Here is a 25408-nt window from a genome sequence, read left to right on the forward strand (position 1 = left end):
TTTCCCGCTTGTTTCGCTATTCTTTACCCGCCTATGCGCTACCATTTCCTTCCGTTGTTCATTCAAGGTTGTTGTAACTGAGGCTCTGCGGGTGGCGCCAGTTTTTTAAGATCAATTATGGAGCGAGGTAAAGCCAAAACAATGTATTCTGGGATTACTTTCGTTTGACGCTCTTTAAAAATGGCTCTAGCATTTTTCACACTTTCACTCTAGGTCCAGTGAAATGACCGTCTGACGGCTGACACAAAAAACTGAGATATATGCAAAGGAGCCATAACTACTGCTGAAGTAGGAGACCCGACATAAAAGATTGACTTGAAGGCCGCAGTTAGCATTTTAATGTAATCAACAATAATGATTTTAAAATAACAATGCCATTACAATTAATGTAATAAGCTACAAATAAAGTTCAGTAAAAATAATTACAAAGTTTTGCACTGTGGTTTAGCAGACGGTTTGTCTCTGAGTTTTCTAAGAAGAAAGTTGGGGATGGAAAAAAGAATGAAGACTGGTTCGATCTCGTTGGCAAAAAAATGATTTCTTACTTTGAACCTTAATATACCGACATCAGCCTCAAAATTCGGCTAGCGTTGTGACCCTAAAATAAGTTGATGAAGAATTTGTAAGAAATAAATATATTTTTTAAATGAGCCGCTGCCGTTTGCGAGAAATTGAAAACATCAATGTTAAGCTGGTCATAATTGCAATAAGGCACAATTTTATGTTGATTTATGCATCTCGTAGATAATATAAAATCTCTTGCTACGAATCAGTTATGCTTAGTATTCGAAAGGTGGACCGAACATTTATAACTTAGTGCTACTTAGCGTTTCTTTAACGCAGTATAAAACCCCTTGCTCCTAATAATAATAATAATAATAATAATAATAATAATAATAATAATAATAATAACAATGATAATAATAATAAAGACTGCATTACAGTACTTCTACTGAAAGGTGGCTCTTCATCTGTAAAAATTTACATTAATAATAAAAGTAATAATAATAATAATATTAATAAAAAAGCTACAGCTATGTTCAATATTAGGGATGCTACTGACAAAAAAATTAAAAAAAATGAATTAATAAAGTAATCTAGAATATAGACAAATCAAGAAAACAAACGTGCATTTTCCCTGTTAATAAGATACTTCTTTCACTTAAGTTTTAAAGCTTATTCGCCAGTGACACTGTAGTCCTCCTTACAAGAATTTCAACGAGTGATTTACCTCTGTCTCCTATTAGCTAAATAATTTATCTCGCAGTCGAGATTGATTACTACATATGAGTCTCCCACCACGAGAGATTACAGAAAATGCAGCATTTTTCCTGTAGCACTAACAATCTAAAATAAAAAGTTTTTTTCTGATCTATTTGCTCCACATGCTTTTTAATCCACCAGTTCTAGTTGCTGCCTTAAAGCTTGTTTAAGAATTAATTTTTTATGCCTCTTTGTTTTGTTGTTCGTTCAGGGATACTATATTGGTACCCATGGAATAATTCTCATTGAAATTGATAACGTTCATGCCCATATGCACCTTCCATTTTCGTAACGAGAAAGCGTCAAAGCTTCTAACAATTTCATTTCGAACGATCTGTCATGCCCAAACATCTCACCACCTAGAACGTTCGATTCTGCCGCAGTCTCCTTTGTAGCCCTCCTTAAAGGTCGTCACGCTGCGCTCTTCCTTAAAGTATGTCTTTCATGTATTTCACTTCATCTCCTGATAGCGCTTTATCAACCACTAGAAGATCTCTCATGTACCCATCAAAAGTCGGTATCTTCATGTTGTCTCGTTTCAACCCAATGTCGAAAACTGTATGATTATTTTCGATAAGATCTAAAGGACCATGAGAAACTCTCTTACTATCTTTTCCGATTCCATCTATGTACAGAATTCCCTCTTTTCTATCTCGGCTCCATGTGAACGCCACATGCATCCATTTATTGGGGATGATCTTCCTTTGATTATGAGAGAACAGAACACAAAAGGGAATGAGGCTTTGCGCAAATCTCCGCTTCTTAATATACATCCTAGGAAGGTAAATCGCTCCGGGATACACACTTGAGTGCTCTACGTGTTTCTTCCTATTTATTAATAGCACGTAGGAAAAGAAAAGATGTATCTTATGCACTTACGTATACCAGATACAGGGATAAACTATATCATGTCCACGAGGATTTCGAAGATGAGCACAAATTCCATGCCAACGAGAAATATAGATTCTAAACTGATGTGGTTTTGACCAGTCAGAATAGATATGAACTGGATGACCACTTGGAAGGCTCAAAACCTTTATCCAACACATGATACTAAAGCTGATAACTCGGATCGGGAGTGCTGGGGTTTCTGCGTAGGAATGCCGGGATCCATTCAAGTACAGTACTTTCCTGCCATCAGTATTTTGATAGGAAGCACCATTGTACAAACTTTTCAATTCATGAAAATAAGGGAAATACATCTGTTAACATGCATAGCATACCATCTGAAATCCTCTTTACAAGAAGTTAAATGAAATAATGTCACCATCAACTGAAAGTATTTAACGGCGTTTCAAGAAAGGCAGCTTAATGATCCTCTCCAGAAAGTATGCACTTTGTGAGGAACTCTAAGAAGATATTTGAAATTCCACTGAAAAAGAGTTGTGGAAATAACTATAGTAGACGCAGCAAAATAACCGCAAATGTTTGTTGGCTGCAATGCATTGTACAAAATATTAAAAGTCAAAACTTTGATCTGTCAAAGCCGCTGTATGACTAATACTATTATGTCCTGTTCTCAAAAAAATTAACTCATTGAAACTAGACTTTATCCGTAATTATAAGCAAGAATTTGAACTTTTCAAAACAATAGTGTTCCGACAAGTTCTTCCTAGCAGAAGAAAACATTCTTTCATCTTACCTTATATTTGGATCAGACCCATTGAGTGCCCAATGAAAACGAAATCCTTTGAATCCTTGAATTAAAAAATGAATACTGATGTGGGTTGATCACGATTTATCAAAAAAACATTAAACATTTTTTGCTTAAGTTTAAAAGATGTTTATAGAAGTGTGAACTAAATTTAAAGAAAAAAAAATAACGACAAGAAGTCTAGAAGACAAGTAATTGGAGATTTGAAATAATTCCCGTCATGTCGTCCAAAGATCCACGAAATGCTCGATGTAACAACATTTGCAGATACTACAGAGCACTAAATATAGTTGAGCACAGGTGGGATAACTGTTTAATTTTTAAGCTCATGAACCTTTTTTGAAGAAGAAGGTTCTCAGTAACTTTCATGCTTCAAAAGGGTGGTGAAATACTAGTGGTATTGCAGGGTCCTACTTTGGTCGAGCTTACGGTGGATATAAACTCTTAATATAACACGCGTTCATCAAAACACCTACCCACGCATAAGAATCCATCTCCGATCATGTTGTCCTTGCATTTACATATGTAGCCTCCTCTAGTGTTGATGCAAGTAGCGTTCACGTGACATTTGGCACTTCCGGTGTTACATTCCATGATATCTGTATGTAGATAGAATCGATAATATGAATCATCTAGACTTATAACTGCTCGCTTACGCAACTATAAACATAAATAGGACGAGTTAAGTGGTACCCGAACGAAACGGGCTGAAGTAGTAACAAACCCCAGCTTATCACTTATTGAACACTTTGTGGCGTTACCAGAAATCATACCGTGAAAATCTCCAGAGTAAGAAACCGCTTAATACGGGCGGATGCATTGTCAGTTATTTTTGGCTCTGAGCACAATCTCTACGGTTGTTTTAAAAAAGCTTTTACGTAAAGTATCATTTTGTTTGTGACTAGTACTCCATTGTGAAACTTGGTGACATCGAGTCCATTTTTGAGCACTATCCAGAAACGTAGAGGATCTTTATAAGAAGTATATAGCGATAACACAACTTCTAAAAGTTGACAATGTTAAAAAAATAATAATAATAAAATAAAAAGAAAACAAAATATCGGTTTCTTACTTTTGCACTTTTTGCCATCTCCTGAAAATCCAGCTTTACAAGTGCAGGTAAATGAACCCACAGTGTTGTTGCAGTACGCGTCCGCTGAGCAGTCATGCGATCCAAAGGAACACTCGTCCGTATCTTCAAAAAAACAATGAGGCCCTACGTTAACTAACGATCAAACAGTAGAAAATAATGCTCTCAGTAAGACTACTCCCAAACCATTCACTCGATGTTATTTTAGAGTGAAGAAAGGTACGCGCTAACGGTGAAAGGCGAAGCCCAGACTCTTTTACCAACTTTTTTCACAATTTATGCTACCATATTACTCAAACATAGCACTTTAGTTGGTCAAATTGCACAACGCTAACAATTACATAATTGTTCATTAATATACGAAGAAATGAGTGCGTGTGGAAAGGTGAAGGCTTTCTCTCAGGTCGTAGATCATTACGTGCAACGCTTTACGTGAAACAGGTGTATAACAAAGGGTGTGTAGCGATAATGATACAAACCTCTTTCGCAGCTTTCAGTTCTAGTCCAATTAGCAGGACAAACGCAACGAAGTTTTCCCTCAATAGTTGGTACACAAGAAGCAGCCGGGGGACAAGGAGAAGTGCCACATAACTTCTGATGAAAACGAAAAAGATAAAAATGATTTCTAAGTGATATGTCACTGAAATAAATAACCATGTCACATTAACTCCTACCGGCCGAGAGCAGTTTACGTTTAAACTTTATCCTGTCATCTTATTCAGATAAATGTAGTTTTGAAATAATCCATAAAAAAATCCTTTTTTTTAATCAATAGTCATTCAGGTCGTAGTGAAGGTTCACACTAGCCTGCAGGGTAGGCGTAATATTGGCGAACGCGTTCTCAGTATTTTTTTAGCGTAAATTATGACCGCCATCTTTTATTCTTATGGCAGCGGAAGGCTGAGGAGAGAAAGAAACTTGTACCAGGGGGGGTGAGCGACGGTCAAGAATAAAGAGAGGGATGGGGTGGGGGTGTATATTTTTGCCTTTCCTTTTCTTTGCAGTATACCTACCATGGTTGGATGATAGGAGAAGCCTTCCTTACAAATGAGATGTTCAGGATGTTGAAAGTGATCAGAGTCACTGAGTTCACATTTTAATTTGCCCCTGGTCTCTGAAATTCCAAGATTGAAGGATGAACAGAAGTTCTCTGCGTAACACCTCACTTTACACTGATCTTTGTTATCAACCATCAAGGACTTAATGACGTGATTCTCGAGGTAATTGTCTTCCTCGGGTTGAACAAACTCCAAAATTCTGCACGTTTCTGATAATAAAAAACATGAAGAATGCTAAACGGAACACACTCTGATTATGATGTGATCTAACAAAAACCAACATGAAACAATGTAACGCAGCTGTATATGCCACAGGGCTTCAGCTACGTTCGGGCGACACGCACGTAAGAGCAAATCGGCAATCTAGCCTACTCTTCTTTGTTATTCAGTTTCCCTATCTTCAGTAGATTCTGCGTTTACCAGGTGTAAATATTTTTTATGCTAAGTGGGCTACTGGAGAATTGAGGTATTTATCCTTGAATAGGTTATCCATCATAATGAATACGAAATTATTAAATGTTCTAAATAAAAGAAATTAAATCGTTCAATTTTTTGAGGCAACTGTCATGGAATTCTGGTTCGCATGAAGGAAATCTGTTGCCGTCAGCTGCTGTGTAGGAAAAATCGTCGCGAAGAAAGGTCTTTTGCCCTGCAATAAGGAATTTTTTATTTGAAAATATAAACAGGTGATGTCAAAGAAAACGTAAACCAATGAAGCTTGGACCGAAGAGCTATCACTGCGTATTTTTTACAAGTCAAGATGTTTACTGCGGAAGTCTTAAACGATTTATGTAAAAACTCACGACTTCCCTTTCAAAAATAAGATAATTTTCAGTTTTTAAAAAATCTTCCCTTAAAAGCCTTTCAACCCGACATAAGAGTTGATTGCAGAGTGTTCGTACAAGACTTGATACCTCACAAAGTTTTACGTGCCGAAGACCACTTCGTAATTCTTGATTGCCACAGGCAAGAAATTTGAGTTTTATTTGAAGGGTTGAGCATAAGGCCTCTACTTCAGTGTCACTCACTATATGGAAGGCTAGAAATTCAACCGGATCTATACCACTTTAAAGGAAGGGTGTATCTAGCTAAGAGCAGCTTATTAACGAAATTCAACAGGGAAAGGCTATAACAGCTAAGATTTTACGAAAAAAGGGGTTTCACTTTCATTCGATTACAACTTTGACAGAATATACTGCAAAAAAAAAACCATTTTGGGCGCATTCGAGCAGGAAGTATTCTGAAATTTGCGGTCAAGAGCTGAAAATTTGAAAACCCTCGTTCTAAAGTTTTCATTCCAGTTTATATAAACTCGTGTATCTATAGCGAACGCTTTATTGCTAAGCACAATAATAATTGCAAAGGGTAATGTCGCTTTTGTGTTGCTGATTGTAATTTTGTAATTTTTTTCTTCGTTCGAGTTACAGACACATTGTAAACCATAGCTAGTGGAATATTCAACGACAAAAGTGTGAAGGACAATTCACCGAATGTTCGCACAATTTTTTTCTTCTAGATTAAATCTAACCTTGCGCATAGGCGTATGAAACGAACAATATCTTCCACAGAGCAGCAAATGTAGTGGACATGATTTTGACATCAACTTTATCACTTTTTCGTCACTCTCGAGGAGACCTACAGCTCTGCTTACAACCTGGATTTTAAAAATAAAATCATTATTAGGATGACAGCTGAAAAATTAATTGTGAAAACAATAGTAGAACCACGCTAACTCGAACACAGCTAACTCAAACCCCCCAGTATTTCAAACAAGATCCCATTTCCCTCAGGCCCAACTCTTCCCTTATTTACTACCTACGCCCCGCTTGCTCGAACCGTTTTTTGTTTTCCTCGGGACTTCGAGTTCGCTGGGTTTTTCTGTACTTCCTTTTTGGCAAGGCCTTAAAGTGTTGTCGTTGTATGCTAATTTGTTACCTAATGATTGAATACAGATCACTTTGCATCACAAAATTTCAAATCTTTTGCACCTATCACAAAACTTTTATAACTGCTCGGCTCAAATGAGGGGAAAATTACTTGCAGAGTCCCTTTAAGGTAGCTGCTGAAAATTTAGTCGCACGGAAGCCAACGGTCTCGTTACACGAGCGTGCACGTATCTGAAAACATGACAATTCCTGATAATTTTTGACAATTTGTGAACCGTTTAACAAACTTGCCACAAGGAAAAGCCATTGACACCTGCTTCCTGTTGTGCGCATCCGACAAGAAGGCCCTCTAACGAATTCTTTCCAAAGGAAACAGAAAGCATCTCTTCCACGGAGATTCGTAAGCTTACATGCCGCCTTTAATATGTATCTATCGGCGACTGATGCCAATAATCATTTAATCTTTATATACAATAAAAGTTTCAAGTAAACAGGAATTGCAAGGGTCTCACAGTTTTCACACATATTTCCAGACCTTTTTCTTTTCCACACTCAAAATGTAACCGTGATGAACGTGAACGCACTTGTAAAGGCAAAAAATTGCGTAGCAATACAAACAATTTTACCGATTAGGGTGAAGACAGCTTCCTTAATGCTACAACATGTACGTGACGGCTGACTAACATTTCCCTCAACAATCAAGCGCTTGGCGACGTTTGAACTGCATATTGCGAATCTTCTTCAGGCGGTGATATCGATTCTTTTTTCTCTTGGCTAGTCTGGCACATTGTTATGAGAGTTTTTCTGTATTTCGCCAGACCTCCTACCCAAGTAACGTTTTCAATGGTCTTTCTCTGAGTAATAAAAACACTGTCTTGAAGGCTGAACGACTTTAGATGTAAACAATTTCTTAAGTAAACAGAACTACTACTTTGTCAGTTTACAGGTCATGCAAAGTCCTACTATAGCAACAATAATAATTAGCATATACTAAAACAGTAGAGAGCGCTGAAGGCGCACCCTTATTGGCAACTCAAACTCCGATTATTCTTTGCTTTTTTACCTCCGAGCAACTCGCGCGGATTTGCGCCCAAAAATATTATAATCATTGCAGGAAGAAATGAGTGGTTAAGGTCATCTTTTTGTGCTGTATTATCTCACTGTTTTAGTAGACACTAAAACAGCTGATTCACCTTAGTGTTGGTGGTTAGTGGTGGATATTTACCGGGGTCGCTTCGTGGTAGTGAAAAACTGTTCAATAACCAGTGACATAAGATAACTTGGATGCATCTCAGAAGTCAAAAACTAAAATCTTGAAAGAAATATATGTTTTATCAAGCGCCACTCAATGTATTCGCGATTCAGATCACAGTAGTTGAACTCCCAAGTGAGTTTTCATACTTGTTTGGCGGCCTGACGCTTATTCATGTACTCATTTTTTGTTTCACAGTAATTATTGTTTTTTTCAAAATGGTCCATCTTTCTACAGCGAGAGATTTAGGAAAAGAAATCTGGAGATAAAACATGTCAGCATTCAAAGTACTTGAGGACGATTGGGTTCTTTGATTAACGTGACGTTAGCGTCTCGACAGAAATGTAAACAAGCCTGTATGAAGTCTCGGCCATGCAGAGCCAAACAATGAATAGTTACATCTTCGAACCAACGATGATCACAATTATGCGAAATGGTTTGAAACGACTGTAAAAGTTCAAAGATTATACATTGCAGCTGCTTAAGGCTTGTTTCAGCGGCATTTGGAAAATCTTCAACTGTGGAGAAATAAAAACTTAACGGAATCAAGAGAATATAAACAGTTCGCAACCTAAGATATATTAAAGTTCACAAGGTCACCAGCTGGACAATCAGACATGGTTCGGGGTGAAAAGAAAGTCAGTTTTGCGGCTTACCCTTCGGGCAAGCTGTACCTAACATCTATTAGCCCGAAAGCCATTTTTACTGCTACGAAAAAATTTTTTCGTAAGCAGAAAAAAAAAGAGCTGTTTTTCTCTCGGCGCCGCCACATTGTAGAATTTTTTCCAAGTCCACCGCAACACGTGAATGATTAACGTGCATTTTAGACATTTAGAATTTAGAAACATATTTTTTTGAGAAAAAAAAAACGGCGTTGAAACCGTGAAACCAGAGTTCTCAATGGACAAACTGAGCGACAACGTCGGCAACGCGAAAAGCTGCCAGAGAAAGGGCTTCATTCTTCAATTTGCCGCCGGAGTATTTCTTAGCAACTGACAGGAGGAATGAGATGAAAAGCAAAGAATATTCGGAGTTTGAGTAGTCAATCAGAGTGCGCCTTCAACATTCCCTACTATTTTAGTATATGATGATTAATTTTATTGTTGTAGTAAGACTTTGCATGATATCTCAAATGATACAGTAGGAGTTCTGTCCTCTTAGTGATCTTCGGCACGTAAAAATTTGTGAAGTATCAAGTCTTGAACGAACACTCTGCAATCAACTCTCATGTCAGGTTGAAAGGCTTTTAAAGAAAGACTTTTTAAAAACTGAAAATTACCTCATATTTTAAAGGGAAGTCGTGAGTTTGCAAAAGAAATCGTTTAAGACTTCCGCAGTAAACATCTTGACTCGTACAATACGCAGTGACAGCTCTTCGATCCAAGCTTAATTAATTAACGTTTTCTTTGACACCACCTGTTTATATTTTGAAGTAAAGATTTCTTATTGCGGGGCAAAAGACCTTTCTTCACGACAATTTTTCCTACGCAGCAGTTGACGGCAACAAATCTCTTTCATGCGTACGAGAATTCCATGACAGTTGCCCAAAAATTCAACGATTCACTTGTTTTATTTAGTACTTTAAATAATTCCATATTCATTATGATATATAACTTATTCAGAATTCACCATTAGCCTACTTAGCATAAAAATATTTACAACTGGTTAACACAGATTCTGCTGAAGATAGGGAAACTGGATGGTAAAGAAAAGCAGGCTGGCCCTGTGGCATACACAGCTGCCCTAGACTGCTTCATTTTGGTTTTTGTGAGATCACATCGTAATCAACTTGAGTTCCGTTTAGCATTCTTCATGTTTTTTTTCATCATCAGAAACGTGCAGAATTTTGGAGTTTGTTCAACCCATGGAAGACGATTACCTCGAGAATCACGTCATTAAGTCCTTAATGGTTGATAACAAAGATCAGTGTGAATTGAGGTGTTACGCAGAGAACTTCTGTTCATCCTTTAATTTTGGAATTTCAGAGACCAGGGGCAAATTAAAATGTGAACTCAGTGACTCTGATCACTTTCAACATCCTGAACATCTCATTTGTAAGAAAGGCTTCTCCTATCATCCAACCATGGTAGGTATACTGCATATGTTTCATTTTGTGATCAATGCAGCGCCATGTTTAACACTTAGCAAGAAAGGCATCCTCCCTTGAGCGTAGTAAAGACAAGAGTATAGTTTAGAGAGCAGATATGAAAACGGTGTTGGAAAGACACGGCACTTAAAAAAAGAAACGTTTAGAACTCACCGAGGTTTTTCCTTTATGTAGCTCTAAAAATTTTCAAAACTTAAAAGAACTCTTATGGAAGGTGATGTAGGTTTTGGCGTAGGAGCAGAATCTAATGCGTGAACCTAGCCTGCAGTCCAGGCGTCTCATAAAGGCGAGTTAATGTGAAGAAGCTCGAGATGGTTTTTTTCAGCCCGCCAGTTAGAGAAAGAGGCATTGGCGGGGGGAGGGGGTGGGCATAGGCGAAAATATATTCACTCCCCCAACCCCATCCCTCTCCTTACTCTTGACCGTCGCTTACCCCCTCGGTACAAATTTCTTTCTCTCCCCAGCCTTCCGCCTGCCATTAGATTAAAAGATGGCGGCCATAATTTACGGAAAGAAAATACTGACCACGCGCTCGCCAATATTACGCCTGCCCTGCAGGCTAGCGTGAACCTTCAGTGCGACCAGGATAACTGTTGATAAAAAGAAAAGGTCTTTTTTTATGGATCGTTTCAAAACTGCATTTATCTGAATAAGATGTCAGAATAAAGTTTTACCGTCAACTTCTATCGGCCGGCAGTAAAGTTCATCCAGCCAACTAACAACTTTAAGGAAAATTTCAAATTTCTGAAGAAAGTTGTAGTACATGTAATTTCTTCATCATACGGTTATTTATTTCAGTAAAATTTCACTTAGAAATCTATTTATCTTTTTCGTTTTCAACAGAAGTTATGTGGCACTTCTCCTTGTCCCCCGGCTGCTTCTTGTGTACCAACTATTGATGGAAAACTCCATTGCGTTTGTCCTGCTAATTGGACTAGAACTGAAAGCTGCGAAAGAGGTTTGTATTATTATCGCTATACACCCTTTGTTATATACCTGTTCAACGTAAAACGTTGCACGTAATGATCTACGACCTGAGAGAAAGCCTCTCCTTTCCCTTTGCAATCATTTCTTCGTATGTAAGTGAGCATTTATTTAATTTTCGAGTTGTGCAATTTGACAAACAAAAGTGCTATATTTCAGCAACTTCAGCGACTTCCTCATACAGTAAATACTTCCTGGAGAGGATCAATTAGCTGCCTTTCTTGAAATGCTGTTAAATATTTTCAGTTAATGATGTCATTATTTCATTTAACTTCTTGTGAAGAGGGTTCCACATGGTATGGTATGCATGTTAACAGATGTATTTCCCTTATTTTCATGAATTGAAAAATTTATACAATGGTGCTTCCTATCAAAATACTGATGGCAGGAAAGTACTGTACTTGAATGGATCTCGGCATTCCTACGCAGAAACCCCAGCACTCCCGATCCGAGTTATCAGCTTTAGTATCATGTGTTGGATAAACGTTTTGAGCCTTTCAAGTGATCATCCAGTTCATATCTATTCTGACTGGTCAGAACCACATCAGTTCAGAATCTTTATTGATAAAAGTCATCGAATTTGTGCTCAACTTCGAAATCCTAATCATCCTCATAAACTTGATTTGGTTGATTTCTGTTGCAGGTAAGTGTATAAGATACATCTTTTCTTTTCCTGCGTGCTATTAGTAAATAGGAAGAGACACCATTCATTAGTCAATAAAGTCATAAAATTTGTGCTAATTGCGAGATTCTTTTGGTGCAAAACGTGAAATGTTTAATCTCTGTGGCGGGTAGGTGCTTAAGATACATCTCTTGTTTTCCTACGTAATATTAGTAAATAGGAAGAGACACGTAGAACACTCAAGTGTGTATCCCAGAGCGATTTACCTTCCTAGGATGTATATTGAGAAGCGGAGATTTGCGCAAAGCCTCATTCCCTTTTGGTATTCTGTTCTCTCATAATCAAAGGAAGATCATCTCCAGTAAATGGATGCACGTGGCGTTCACATGGAGCCGAGATAGAAAAGAGGGAATTCTGTACATTGATGGAATAAGAATGAGTGGAAGGAGAGTTTCTAATGGTCCTTTAGACCTGATCGAAAATAATCATACAGTTTTCGACATTGGGTTGAAACGAGACAGCAAGCATTTTCCGACTTTTGATGGATACATGAGAGATCTTCTAGTGGTTGATAAAGTGTTATCAGGAGATGAAGTGAAATACATGAAAGACATACTTTAAGGAAGAGCACGCGGTGTGACAACCTTTAAGGAGGGCTACAAAGGAGACTGGGGCAGAGCGGTATAATCGAACGTTCTGGTTTGTGAGATGTTTGGGCATGACAGATCGTTCAAAATGAAATCGTTAGAAGCTTTGATGTTTTCTCGTTACGGAAATGGAAGGTGCATATGAGCACGAACATTACCAATTTCATTGGAAATGATTCCTCGGGTGCCATTACACCATCTCTGATTGAATAACAAAACAAAGAGGCATAGAAACTCATTTTTAGACAAGCTTTAAGGCGGCAGCAAGAACAGGTGGAATGAAAATCATGCGGAGCAAATAGATCAGAAAAAACGTTTTATTTAAGGTTGCTGGTGCTATACTGTAAATGCTGCATTTTCTGTTATCACTCATGATGATTGATTCTTATGCAGTAATCAATCTTGACTGCGAGAAAAATTAGTAAGTTAATGAGACTGATAAATCACTTATTGAAATGCTTGTGAGGAAGACTACAGTGTTACTGACGAATGAGCACGGGGTTTTATACTTCCTCAAAGAAACGCTAAATAACACTAAGCTATAAATATTCGGTTTACCTTTCGAATGCTAAGCATAACTGATTCATAGCAAGAAATTAAATATTAACTATTAGATGCATAAATCAACATGAAATTGCGCCTCATTGCAGTTTTGACCAGCTTAACATTGATGTTTTAAAAATCTCGCAAATGGCAGCGGCGTATGTAAGAAATAAAGCCATATCTCAAAAATTCTTTACCAATTTATTATAAAAGAAATAGGCCACAATGCAAGCCGAATTTCGAGGCTGATAAATGTCAGTATATAAAAGTTCAAAGTTAGGAATCATGATTTTGGTAATGAGATCGAATCAGTCGTCTTCCTTTTTTTTCATCTTCATTTTTCTTCTCTAGGAAACTCTGAGACAAAACCGTGTGCTAAACTACCGTGCAAAACCTTGTAATTATTTTCACTAAACTTGTAACCTATTACATTAATAGTAATAGTAGTATCTTTATTGTTGTTGTTATTAATATTAATGTTGTGTTAATATCATTATCAATGACTACATTTAAATGCTAACTACGGCCTTCAAGTCAAGCTTTTATGTCGGGTATCCTCAGTGATTAAATTTACTTCAGCGGCAGTTATGGCTTCTTTGCTTATATCTCAGCTTTCTGTGTCAGCCGTCAGACGGTCATTTCACTGGGACCTAAAGTGAAGGCGTAAAAAATAGTAGAGCCATTTTTAAAGAGCGTCGAACGAAAGTAATGCCAGAATACATTGTTTAGGCTTTACCTCGCTCTTTAATCGATCTAAAAAAAACTGGCCCCACCCGCAGAGCCTCAGTTACAATAACCTTGAATGAACAGTGGAAGGAAATGGTAGCGCTTAGGTGAGTGAAGGATAACGAAACAAGCGGGAAAAATATCGCTTAAGACAACTGCGTAAATGATATCACTGAAAGAACCAATGGTACAGTTTACAGACTTATTCTTCCATTCGACGCTCTGCAACAACTGAGTGCAAAAGCAAAATAATTTGATAATTAAAGAGAGATCGTCGCACGAAGAAACACAACACACAGTTTTAATAAAAAGTGTTGATTCAAGTATGTGAATTTTAACTACTTAGAGTTCGGTCACCATCTCCGCCAACATGAATCCAAAATTCACGCAAGCAATTATAACTAGGAAAGACTGTCAATGATCCAGACTTGCTACTCATCTATCCAAACCCGGCTAACGATAAGAAATGATGATAACCCTTGCGCTGACTTGCCTCTCCTCGCGTGGTTTCACGAAGTCGCTCCTTTCCACAAACTGCCATCGAGCAAAGAAACAACGTTTGTTACAATCCTCCATGTTTGTTAGCACCATGACCAGCTAGGATTATGGTTATCAATTTTTTCTCTTATTAACGACATATCGTAACTTCGAAGCTAAAACTGAGGTTACTTTTTTGCTAACGAAAAACTCCTATTTTCACATCAATTTGATCGAAGTCGAACAAAGAAGGAACACGACTACTTTCTTAAAGATTTGAATTGTGCCAATTTTCAAACTGGCACTTACAGTAGGGGCAATTCCCGTCTGGCCCGCTTCTCTGCCAAGAGAGCTTTTGTTTTACTAACACAAAATCAGCTGGATACTTAGGCAATACAGGCAATGGAAACCAATGTAAATAAGAATTTTCTCATTTCTCTGTCTCAGAGGCAACTCACGACTTCCGGGTTTTTCTCTTATACTGTTCGTTTACACTCGTTCCTTTAACTTTATAGAAAATTGGATCATATGCTGCCTTCCTGTTTATCTTTTCCTATAAAATGAAAATGCTACCCAAGGCAGTATGTTACTACCGCAACCACAACTTATTGTTATAGCTTTTGACTTTACGAGGAAGCCTTAGGTTTTCTTCTAGCAGAGCTTACGTTTTACCAACAAAAGATCGGCTGCGTAAGTAGGGAATACAAGCACCAAAAACCAGAGTGAATATGAATATGAGTGAATATAATTTCCAAGAAAAAATACATACAGGATATTACACAGTGGCGAAGAAATAGAAATTTTATGTTCGAGTTGCAAGAACAATATCTCACGAGTCAGCGCAGCGAATGAGTGAGATATTGTTTTTACCACTCGAGCATAAAATTCATTTCTTCGAGCTAACGTACAATTTTCTTTAATTATATGGGTAAACCAAAGTTACTAATGACCCAAGTTCATTCAGAAAAGTTTGGAAAGGTTGGAATCGTGACGTCGTTGCTCTATATGACCACCCTTGTTGCATACGAGAAATACGCCACTTGGTCCCCGGATGTAGTGGTCATAATGAAACATCGATCTCCAGTTCTCCTTGCCACCTTCATCTTCGTGAAATATGGCAACCAAGAGACCGCATAGCGGACTGCGACTAAAAATCGAACTGTTGCTGTCGAAGTAAAACTACAAGGTAGATTGGAAACTGAAATTAAGTTACGTTCATCCGTCTGTGATCAGTGAAATATGTGACTACAGGAAGGACATCTAATTGTCTAATTGTCTTTGAAAATCCCTTGTTTCCACTCTCTCATGAATGGCACTGCCTAATGAAATACATTTGAAAAGTGTTTTTCTCGCAGAAGTAGCCAGCGAGACAGTGCAAGTTATTGCTAAATTAATAAAGTTAGGTATACCTTAAAGAAACCGTTTGTAGTATATTATTCGAATCTTACCGAAATGAATCAAACCGCAGCCATATTTCTACATAACACGTAAGTCAGTTGAACCCTAAATACATGTATCGAAATGCAAACACGTGCATACAAAACAGTGCACTCAAAAGAAGTAAATCGAATCGTATTCGTTTACATCGAAGTGACAGACATTCCAATTGAGCTGTACATAAATCGGACCGGTCAATCAAAACAAAGGACACTTCCAAGGATAATTCAAACTAAACTTATGCAAACTACCTAACACTCTTGAAAACGGTCATGTGCTTGGGTTATGCCTGGCCAAGAACAACCAAGAGCTAATCATCGACTTATCTTTTTCAGTGCTTAGAGGATTGAACTAGATATTCCACAAATTGCAAAACTAGCCTTAGTTTAGTTCCATTTGATACTAATTAGTACAAAGTCACCGGTTTCTGTCCCTTGAATTGGTGCTTCCTGATCTGTTCGCGTCAGGGCTCTCCTTGACCCGTTGGAATGTAACTACGAATTCTGTCGTGAAAGAAAGAATAACAAACTATGCTTAGTGCAAAGACGTGAAATATTCAATTGATTCTTCGAAGGGACCTTGATAGTAGAGTGCATTGCCAATGATACTCGAGGGAGATCCATCTCCGATTTCCAGTTCTTCGCCCATTTTGAGACTTCTATTCGCAGAGTGAATTGCTTTTATATACTGACCGAGGCTGTTGTAGGTTTTGCCAAAGGCCAAGTAGCACTGATATTTGCCTTGCTGGTCTGCCATGGCTGTTTTGATAATAAGAGCTATCTTGCAGCGCCCGATAGACCTTTCATAATGCATAAATATATTGCAAATCTTAGCTTGACTGAGTACGGATATCTCCTTCTTCTGATTTGAACGAATTGCTTTGAGGGCTTCTTCGCCATATTTCAAGGCTGTTGCGTAATCTCCAAGATGGAGGTAATAGCTTAAAAGGTTAAGGCAACCTCTTCCCTCACCTTGTCTGATTCGTTTACCTCGAAAAATTTTAAGTCCCTTTCCGCAGTACTCGATGGCTTTCTCATTTTGGTATAAAATATGGCAAGCGGCACTCAAACTGGTGTAGGCCATTGCTTCTCCTTCCCAATCATGAAACTCTATGCTGGTTTTTAGGTCTTTCTCTAGATAATCAATCCCTTTCTCGAACTGTCCGAGTGCGAAGTATACATTTGACACATTTGCTAGGATTAGCAACGTCGATGGCGTAAGGTTTGTAAATAGAATAAGAGATTTGGTAAGTTTTGAGCTCGGTAAAGAAATAGAGAAAGATGTTTTTCTTCTTGTCACGAACGAGGGAAAAAGAATAACTTCTGAGTCCCCATGAGGAATCGAACCTCAGACCTTCGGATTCTGCGCTCACCTTAGTCCCTGTGGCTCAGTGGTAGAGCATCCGAGCGCGGAATCCGAAGGTCTGAGGTTCGATTCCTCATGGGGACTCAGAATTTTTTCTTTCTCCCACGCTCGTGACGAAAAACATCTTTCTCTATTTCTTTACCGAGCACAAAACTTACCATCCATCTTATTCTGGGAGTTTTTCTTTGGCAAAATATGCTCAGTTTTAGCTTCAGAAACTACGACATGTCAATAAAGAAGAAAAAATTGATATCTATAATCCCAGCTGGTTATGGTACTTACAAACATGGAGGATTGTAACAAACGTTGTTTCTCTGCTCGATTGCAGTTTGGTGGAAAGGAGCGACTCCGTGAAACCAAACGAGGAGAGGCGAGTCAGTGATATTTCTGTAAACTGTTCCATTGGTTCTTTCAGTGATATTATTCACGCAGTTGTCTTAAGCGATATTTTTCCACTTGTTTCGCTATTCTTCACTCACCTAAGCGCTACCGTTTCCTTCCATTGTTCATTCAAGGTTATTGTAACTGAGGCTCTGCGGGTGGGGCCAGTTTTTTTTTGACCAATTATAGGGCGAGGTAAAGAAAAACAATGTATTCTGGGATTACTTTCGTTCGACGCGCTTTAAAAATGGCTCTATCATTTTTCACTCCTTCAACCCTAGGTCCCAGTGAAATGACCGTCTGTAGCCATAACTGCTGCTAAAGTAAATTTAATCGCTGAGGAGACCCGACTTTTAAAAAGCTTTACTTGAAGGCTGCAGTTAGTATTTAAATGTAATCATTGATAATGATATTAAAATAGCAATAATATTAATGACAACATCAATAAAAATATCGTCATAACTATTAATGTGATAAGCTACAAATGAAGTTAAGTAAAAATAATTACAAGGTTTTTCACGGTGGGTTAGCACACGGATTTTTCTCCGAGCTTTCTAAGCAAGAAAGGTGGAGATGAGAAAAAAGAACGACTGGTTCGATGTCATTGCCAAAACAATGATTTCTAACTTTGAACTTTTATATACTAACATTTATCAGCCTTAAAATTCGGCTAGCATTGTGGCCTGTTTCTTTTACAATAAATTGATAAATCACTTTTGAGGAATGGCCTTATATATTACATGAGCCACTGCCATTTGCGAGAAATTTAAAACTTCACTGTTAAGCTGGTCATAACTGCAATGAGGCACGGTTTAAAGTTGATTAATGCATCTGGTGGATAGTTTATAATCTCTCGCTATGAATCAGTTACGCACAGTTTTCGACAGGTGCACCGAACAGTTTTAACTTAGTGTTATTTAGTGTTTCTTTGACGCCATATAAAACCCCGTGCTCATTCGTCAGTGAATCTGTAGTCCTCTTTACAAGAATTTCAACGAGTGACTTATCACAGTCTCTTATTAGCTAACTGATTTTTCTCGTAGTCGAGATTGAACAACTACATGCGAGTCACCCATTGTGGGAGATTAAAGAAAATGCAGCATTTATCGTACAGCACTAACAACTTAAAATAAAATGTTTTTTCTGATCTATTTGCTTCAAATGTTTTTCATTCCACCTGTTCTGGTTGCCAGCTTAAAGCTTGTCTACGAATGAGTTTTTTATGCCTCTTGGTTTGTTGTTCGATCAGAAATGCTGCAATGGTACCCGTGGAATAATTTTCATTGAAATTGATAATGTTCATGCCCATATGCACCTTCCATTTTCGTAACAAGAAAACATGAAAGCTTTTAACGATTTCATTTCGAACGATCTGCCCAAACATGTCACCAACCAGAACGTTCGATTGTACTGCTCTGCCCCAGTCTCCTTTGTAACCCTCCTCAAAGGTCGCCACACCGCGTGCTCTTCCTTAAAGTATGTCTTTCAGGTTTTTCACTTCATCTCCTGATAGTGCTTTATCAACTACCAGAAGATCTCTCATGTACCCATCAAAAGTCGGTTTATTTATGCTGTCTCGTTTCAACCCAATGTCGAAAACTGTATGATCATTTTCGATCAGGTCTAAAGGACCATTAGAAACACTTTCGCTATCTGTTTTATTTCCATCAATGTACAGAATTCCCTCATTTCTATCTCGGCTCCATGTGAACGCCACGTGCATCCATCTATTGGGGATGATCTTCCTTTGATTATGAGAGAACAGAACACAAAAGGGAATGAGGCTTTGCGCAAATCTCCGCTTCTCAATATACATCCTAGGAAGGTAAATCGCTCTGGGATACACACTTGAGTGCTCTACGTGTCTCTTCCTATTTACTAATATTACGCAGGAAAACAAGAGATGTATCTTAAACACCTACCCGTTACAGAGTTTAAACATTTCAGGTTTTGCACCAAAAGAATTTCGCAGATTAGCACAAATTTTATGACTTTCATAAATAAAGATTCTGAACTGATGTGGTTCTGACCAGTCAGAATAGATATGAACTGGACGATCACTTGAAAGGCTCAAAACGTTTATCCAACACATGATACTAAAGCTGATAACTCGGATCGGGAGTGCTGGGGTTTCTGCGTAGGAACGATTGGCTCCACTCAGGTACAGAACTGTCCTGCCATCCATATTTTGATAGGAAGCACCATTGTACAAACTTCTCAATTCATGAAAATAAGGGAGATACATTTGTTAACACGCATGTCATACCATGTGGAATCCTCTTGTAGCTAAATGAAATAATGTTACCATTAACTGAAAGTATTAAACAGCGTTTCAAGAAAGAAAGCTTAATGATCCTCTCCAGAAAGTATTCACTGTACGAGGAAGTCCAAGAAGATTTTTGAAATTCCTGTGAAAAAATGGGGAAATAGCTATGGCAAACGCGGCAAAAAAATCGCAATTGTGTGTTGGATGCAATTCATTTTAGACAATATTGTAGGTCAAAACTTTGATCTGTCAAAGCCGCTGTATAACTCCGACTATTATGTCCTGTTCTCAAAAAAAATTAACTCATTGAAACTGGAGATTATCCATAATTATAAGTAAGAATTTGAACTTTTCACAACCGTAATGTTCCAACAAGTTCTTCCTAGTAGAATAAAGCGTTTTGTTACCTTACCTTATATTTGGATCAGACCCATTGAGTGCCCAATGAAAACGATATCCTTTGAATCCTTGAATTAAAAAATGAATACTGGTATGGTTTTATCACGATTTATCATACATAAAAATTTTTTTCGTAAGTTTTAACCATATTTATAGAAGTGTGAACTAAATTTAAAACCATCAAAGACAAGAAGTCTAAATGGCAAGTAATTGGACGATTTGATAGAATTCCCGTCTTGTCGTCCGAAGATCAACGAATTACTTGATATAAACAACATTTGTAGATACTTCAGAGCACTAAATGTAGTTGAGCACAAGTGGGATAACTGTTTAATTTTGTTCAAATTTGTACCTTTTGTGACGAAGAGGGTTCTTAACAACTTTCATGCTTCAAAAAGGCGGTGAAGGAAATCCGTAATAAGCCTCACTAGTGGTATTGCAGGGTCCTACTGAGGCCGAGCTTACGGATATTAACTCTTAATATAACACGATTTTATCAAAACACCCACCCACGCATAAGAATCCGTCTCCGATCATATTGCCTTTGCATTTACAAATGAAGCCATCAATAGTGAAGCTGCACGTGGCGTTCACGTGACATTTGGCACTTCCGGTGTTACATTCAATGATATCTATAAGTAGATGGAATCGATACAATCAATCATCCAGACTTCTACCTCCTCGCTTACGCAACTATAATCATAAATAAGACGAGTGAAGTGCTACCCGTACGGGTGGCAAGCGTTTTTAAGTGTATAAAGTTTGAAACGAGCTGAAGTAGCAAAAAACCTGAGATATCACTTATTGAACACTTCGTACTGGTTACCAGATATCATACCGTGACACTCTCCGGAGTAAGAAACAGCTAAATGTGGGTGGATGCATTGTCAGTTATCTTTGGCTCTGAACACAGTCTCTACAGTTCTTCCAAAAAGCTTTTACGTAAAGTGTCATTTTGTTTCTGACCAGTACTCCATTGTGAAACTGGGTGACATCGAGTTCACTTTTGAGCACCATCCGCACACGTATAAAATCTTTATAAGAAACATATAATGATAACATAACTTCTAAAAGTTAACAATGTTAAAAAAAGTAACAAAATAAAAAGAAAACAAAATATCGGTTTCTTACTTTTACACTTTTTGCCGTCTCCTGAAAATCCAGCTTTACAAGTGCAGGTAAATGAGCCCACAGTGTTGTTGCAGTACGCGTCCGCTGAGCAGTCATGCGATCCAGAGGAACATTCATCCGTATCTTCAACAAAACAGTGAGACCCTACGTTAGCTAACGATTAAATACTAGAGAATAATACTCTCAGTAAGACTACTATCAAACCATTCGCTCGATGTTATTAAGGCATGAAAAAGGGTTCGCGCTAATGGTGAAAGGCGAACACCAGACTCTTTGACCAACTTTTCTCACAATTTATGCTACTGTATGTGACCCCCCACGGGATTTCAGGGAACAAGGTGAACGCACGCAAACGGTATGTTATGACACGCTCGCACGCTAATGGCATGACACGCTTACCGTGAAGATATGCGCATAAAAACAATTGATTTTAGAAAGTGTGTTGTAGCCATTGTTCATATCTGGCTAACACGGTAGAGCTTTGTTTCCATAACATGCTAGATTTTTTTTTTTAAACACGCTAAGTTCCTTTGTTCCTTAACACGCTAGCTTACCTTGAGGAGATGGCGAGGTGGAAGTAAAGGTTTCAAGCAGTTGGATAGCGGAAAATAAGGCTTTCTTGTGTCCGTTTCACAAAGAAAGTTTGACTCGCCATGTTTTAGTGAGCAGTGGAATCATTTCGCATAAATACGAAATTTAGGGGAAAGAGGAGGACCCTTATTCTCAGGCTTAAGAAAACTAGTTTGTTCAAAACACTTAGATGGCACAGTTAGTCTATCCTTTAACATAAAAACATTATGGTCGGTTAATTGAACAGAGTTTAGCCATTGTTCAACAAAACCACGTTCTTAATTAATTTTATTTTAGCTAATCCTAGCATGTAAACATTGCTAATTATTAAGAGAATAAAGAAGGCATAGGTGACGACAGTCAAAGGAATCTACAACGCTTAAAGTTTGGCAAATAGACTCTCTGTTAATAAGAAAAGGGTGTATTAGATATTTCATTATTTTGTACACTCCGTCAGTAGAAAGAAAAAAAAAAGATGACGCTACCACCGCACCACACGGACTGTCGTACTTGTCGGTTAACAAATTTAACAATATAAATAGCACAGTTTACACTCAAGCCGTTTGCTTTGCATCATACATCGCTCTTATTATTTTAAAAGCTTGTGCTTGCTACCTTCAAGAGTTCATGTACGATTTCAAGAGCAGAGGACTTTGCTCGCTCGGCCCGTGTTTTGCAAGCTGTTTTAAGAAAATGAGGATTTCGAAAATGAAGGAAAAAACTCAAACACATAGGAAGCGTGTTATAACATGGCACGGTCACCGTGTAATAACGTACAAAGTTGCAGCAAGATCTTAACAAGTTCCTTTGTTTCTACCGTGCGAAGCAAGACAATAGCTGCGAAGTTGATGAGGTAAGTAACTTACACGCAGCTAACGTGTTAAAAGCTCGTTCTTTTGTTTTAGCGTGCTAGTGTACCGTGAGCGTGCGTTCACCATATTCCCTGAAATCCCGTGGAGGGTCACATATTACTCAAACATAGCGCTTTTGTTTGTAAAATTGCACAATGCTAACGATTAAATAACTGTTCCCTAACATACAAAAAAATAAGTGATCATTACGTGCAACGCTCTACGTTAAACAGGTATATAACAAAGGATGTATCGCGATAGTAATACAAACCTCTTTCGCAGCTTTCAGTTCTAGTCCAATTAGCAGGACAAACACAACGGAGTTTTCCATCAATAGTTGGTACACAAGAAGCAGCCGGCGGACAAGGAGAAGTGCCACATAACTTCTGATGAAAACAAAAAGGATAAAAATGATTTTTAAGTGAAACACTGAAATAAATAACCACATCACGAAGAAAATTCGTATACTACAATTTTTTCAGAAATTTGAAATTTTCCCGAGAGTTTTAAGTTGGCTGGATGAACTTTTCTTTAACTCCTACCGGCCGACAGCAGTTGACGTTAAAACTTTATCCTGTCATCTTATTCAGATAAATGTAGTTTTGAAATGATCCATACAAAAATACATTTTCTTTTTTATCAATAGTCATTCAGGTCGTACTGAAGATTCACACTAGCCTACAGGGTAGGCGTAATGTTGGCGAGTGCGTGCTCAGTATTTATTATGACCGCTATCTTTTATTCTCATGGCAGCGGAAGGCTGAGGAGAGAACGAAACTTGTACCAAGGGGGTGAGCGACGGTCAAGAATAAGGAGAGGGATGGGGGTGGGGGAGTATATTTTCGGCTTTCCTTTTCTTTGCAGTGTAACCTACCACGGTTGGATGATAGGAGAAGCCTTCCTTACAAATGAGATGTTCAGGATGTTGAAAGTGATCAGAGTCACTGAGTTCACATTTCAATTTGCTCCTGGTCTCTGAAATTCCAAGATTAAAGGATGAACAGAAGTTCTCTGCGTAACACCTCAATTCACACTGATCTTTGTTATCAACCATCAAGGACTTAATGACGTGATTTTCGAGGTAATTGTCTTCCTCGGGTTGAACAAACTCCAAAATTCTGCACGTTTCTGATAATAAAAAAACATGAAAAATGCTTAACGAAAGGGAACACAAGTTGATTATAAAGTGGTCTAACAAAAACCAACATGAAGCAATCTAAGGCAGCTGTGTATGCCACAGGGCTTCAGTTGCGTTCGGGCGATATGCGCGTTAGGGCAAATCGTTACTCTAGGCTGCTTTTCTTTATTATCCAGTTTCCCTATATTCAGCAGATTCTGTGTTAACCAGGTGTAAATATGTAGCGAAGAAAGGTCTTTTGCTCTGAAACAAGGAATTTTTTTACTTGAAAATATAAACAGGCGTTGTCAAAGAAAACGTTAATTAACTGAGCTTGGACCGAGGGGCTGTCAACGCGCGTTTTTAACAAGTCAAGATGTTTACTGTGGAACTCTTAAACGATTTATGTGGAAACTCGCGACTTCCCTTTAATTTTCAGTTTTAAAAAAGTCTTACTTTAAAAGCCTTTCAACCTGACATGAGAGTTAATTGCAGAGTGTTCGTGCAAGACTTCATACTTCACAAATTTGTAGGTGCCGAAGACCACTTCGTAATTCTTGATTGCCAGAGGCAAAAAATTTGATTTTTATTTGAAGGGTTGAGCATAAGGCTTCTACTTCGGTATCACTAACTATATGGAAGGCTAGAAATTCAACCGGATCAATACCACTTTAAAAGGAAGGGTGTATCTAGCTAAGAGCAGCTATAAAAGTCGTTAATTAAAGAAATTCAGTAAGGAGAGGTTAAAAACAGCTAAGATTTTACGAAAACAAGGCTTCATTTTCATTTGATGACAATTTTCACAGAAATACTGCAGTTTTTTTTGCAGTTCTTCGCGCATTCAAGCAGGAAGAATTCTGAAACTTGCAGTCAAAAAGAGAAAATTTGAAAACCCTCGTTCTAGGGTACTGATGCACCACCTGTTTCATTCCAGTTCATATAAACTCGCGTATCTATAACGAACACTTTATTGCTAATCACACTAATAATTGCAAAGGGTAACGTCGCTTTTGTGTTGCTGAGTGTAAGTTTTTTCTTTTTTCTTCGTCCGAGGTACTTAAGAGACGTTGTAAACCATAGCTAAAGGAATATTCAACAACAAAAATGAGGATGAGAATTCACCGCATGTTCGCACATTTTTTTCTTCTAGATTAAATCTAACCTTGCGCATAGATGTGTGAAACGAACAATATCTTCCACAGAGCAGCAAATGCAGTAGACATGATTTTGACATCAACTGTATCACTTTCCGTCACTCTCGAGGAGACCAACAGCTGTGCTTACAACCTGGATTTTTAAAATAAAATCGTTATTGTTGACAGGTGATGAGAGCTGAAAAATTAATTGTGAAAACGATCTGAATCTCCAGCGACGTTTGGACTGCATATTGCGAATCTTCTTCAAGCGATATTGTCAATTCTTATTTTGTTTTGGCTATTAACATGCATTTTAATGAGGGTTTTCTGTATTTCGCTAGACCCCCTTCCCAAATAACGTTTCCAATGGTCTTTCCCTGAATAAACACGGTCTTGAATACTGAACGATTTTTGACATAAACAATTTTTAAAGAAAACAGAACTAC

General features: G+C 38.0%; 3 protein-coding genes across 7 annotated transcripts; 1 reads left to right on the forward strand and 2 right to left on the reverse strand.

The window, feature by feature from the left end:
• Positions 1 to 310: 310 nt before the first annotated feature.
• LOC113673818 (uncharacterized) lies at positions 311 to 7804 on the reverse strand. 4 transcript variants are annotated; one of them, XM_089202994.1, is made up of 9 exons: positions 7578 to 7804; positions 6594 to 6719; positions 5021 to 5274; positions 4487 to 4601; positions 3990 to 4112; positions 3394 to 3516; positions 2906 to 2960; positions 2143 to 2433; positions 311 to 1965 (listed from the first exon to the last, which is right to left on the reverse strand). In XM_089202994.1, the coding sequence occupies exons 2-9, from the start codon at positions 6652 to 6654 to the stop codon at positions 1692 to 1694; spliced, it is 1296 nt and encodes a 431-aa protein (XP_089059120.1). In that variant the 5' UTR covers positions 6655 to 6719; positions 7578 to 7804; the 3' UTR covers positions 311 to 1691. The 4 variants fall into 4 exon arrangements, with proteins under 4 accessions (XP_089059120.1, XP_089059121.1, XP_089059122.1 ...); XM_089202995.1 differs by having other exon boundaries at positions 7636 to 7767; XM_089202996.1 differs by lacking the exon at positions 7578 to 7804 and adding an exon at positions 7103 to 7200.
• Positions 7805 to 11690: 3886 nt separating this feature from the next.
• On the forward strand, positions 11691 to 12673 carry LOC149046992 (uncharacterized). The gene is made up of 2 exons (XM_089203009.1): positions 11691 to 11937; positions 12264 to 12673. Exons 1-2 carry the CDS (start codon positions 11765 to 11767, stop codon positions 12535 to 12537), a joined length of 447 nt encoding a protein of 148 aa, XP_089059135.1. The 5' UTR covers positions 11691 to 11764; the 3' UTR covers positions 12538 to 12673.
• Positions 12674 to 17805: 5132 nt separating this feature from the next.
• Positions 17806 to 25135, reverse strand: LOC113673816 (uncharacterized). 2 transcript variants are annotated; one of them, XM_089202998.1, is made up of 8 exons: positions 24989 to 25134; positions 23584 to 23837; positions 22981 to 23095; positions 21289 to 21411; positions 20667 to 20789; positions 20171 to 20225; positions 19415 to 19705; positions 17806 to 19237 (listed from the first exon to the last, which is right to left on the reverse strand). In XM_089202998.1, the coding sequence occupies exons 1-8, from the start codon at positions 25047 to 25049 to the stop codon at positions 18964 to 18966; spliced, it is 1296 nt and encodes a 431-aa protein (XP_089059124.1). In that variant the 5' UTR covers positions 25050 to 25134; the 3' UTR covers positions 17806 to 18963. The 2 variants fall into 2 exon arrangements, with proteins under 2 accessions (XP_089059124.1, XP_089059125.1); XM_089202999.1 differs by lacking the exon at positions 20667 to 20789 and having other exon boundaries at positions 24989 to 25135.
• Between the last annotated feature and the right edge of the window lie 273 nt (positions 25136 to 25408).

The sequence above is a fragment of the Pocillopora damicornis genome, chromosome 4, assembly GCF_964200805.1.
Source record: "Pocillopora damicornis chromosome 4, jaPocDami1.2, whole genome shotgun sequence".
Taxonomy (NCBI): Eukaryota; Metazoa; Cnidaria; class Anthozoa; order Scleractinia; family Pocilloporidae; genus Pocillopora; species Pocillopora damicornis.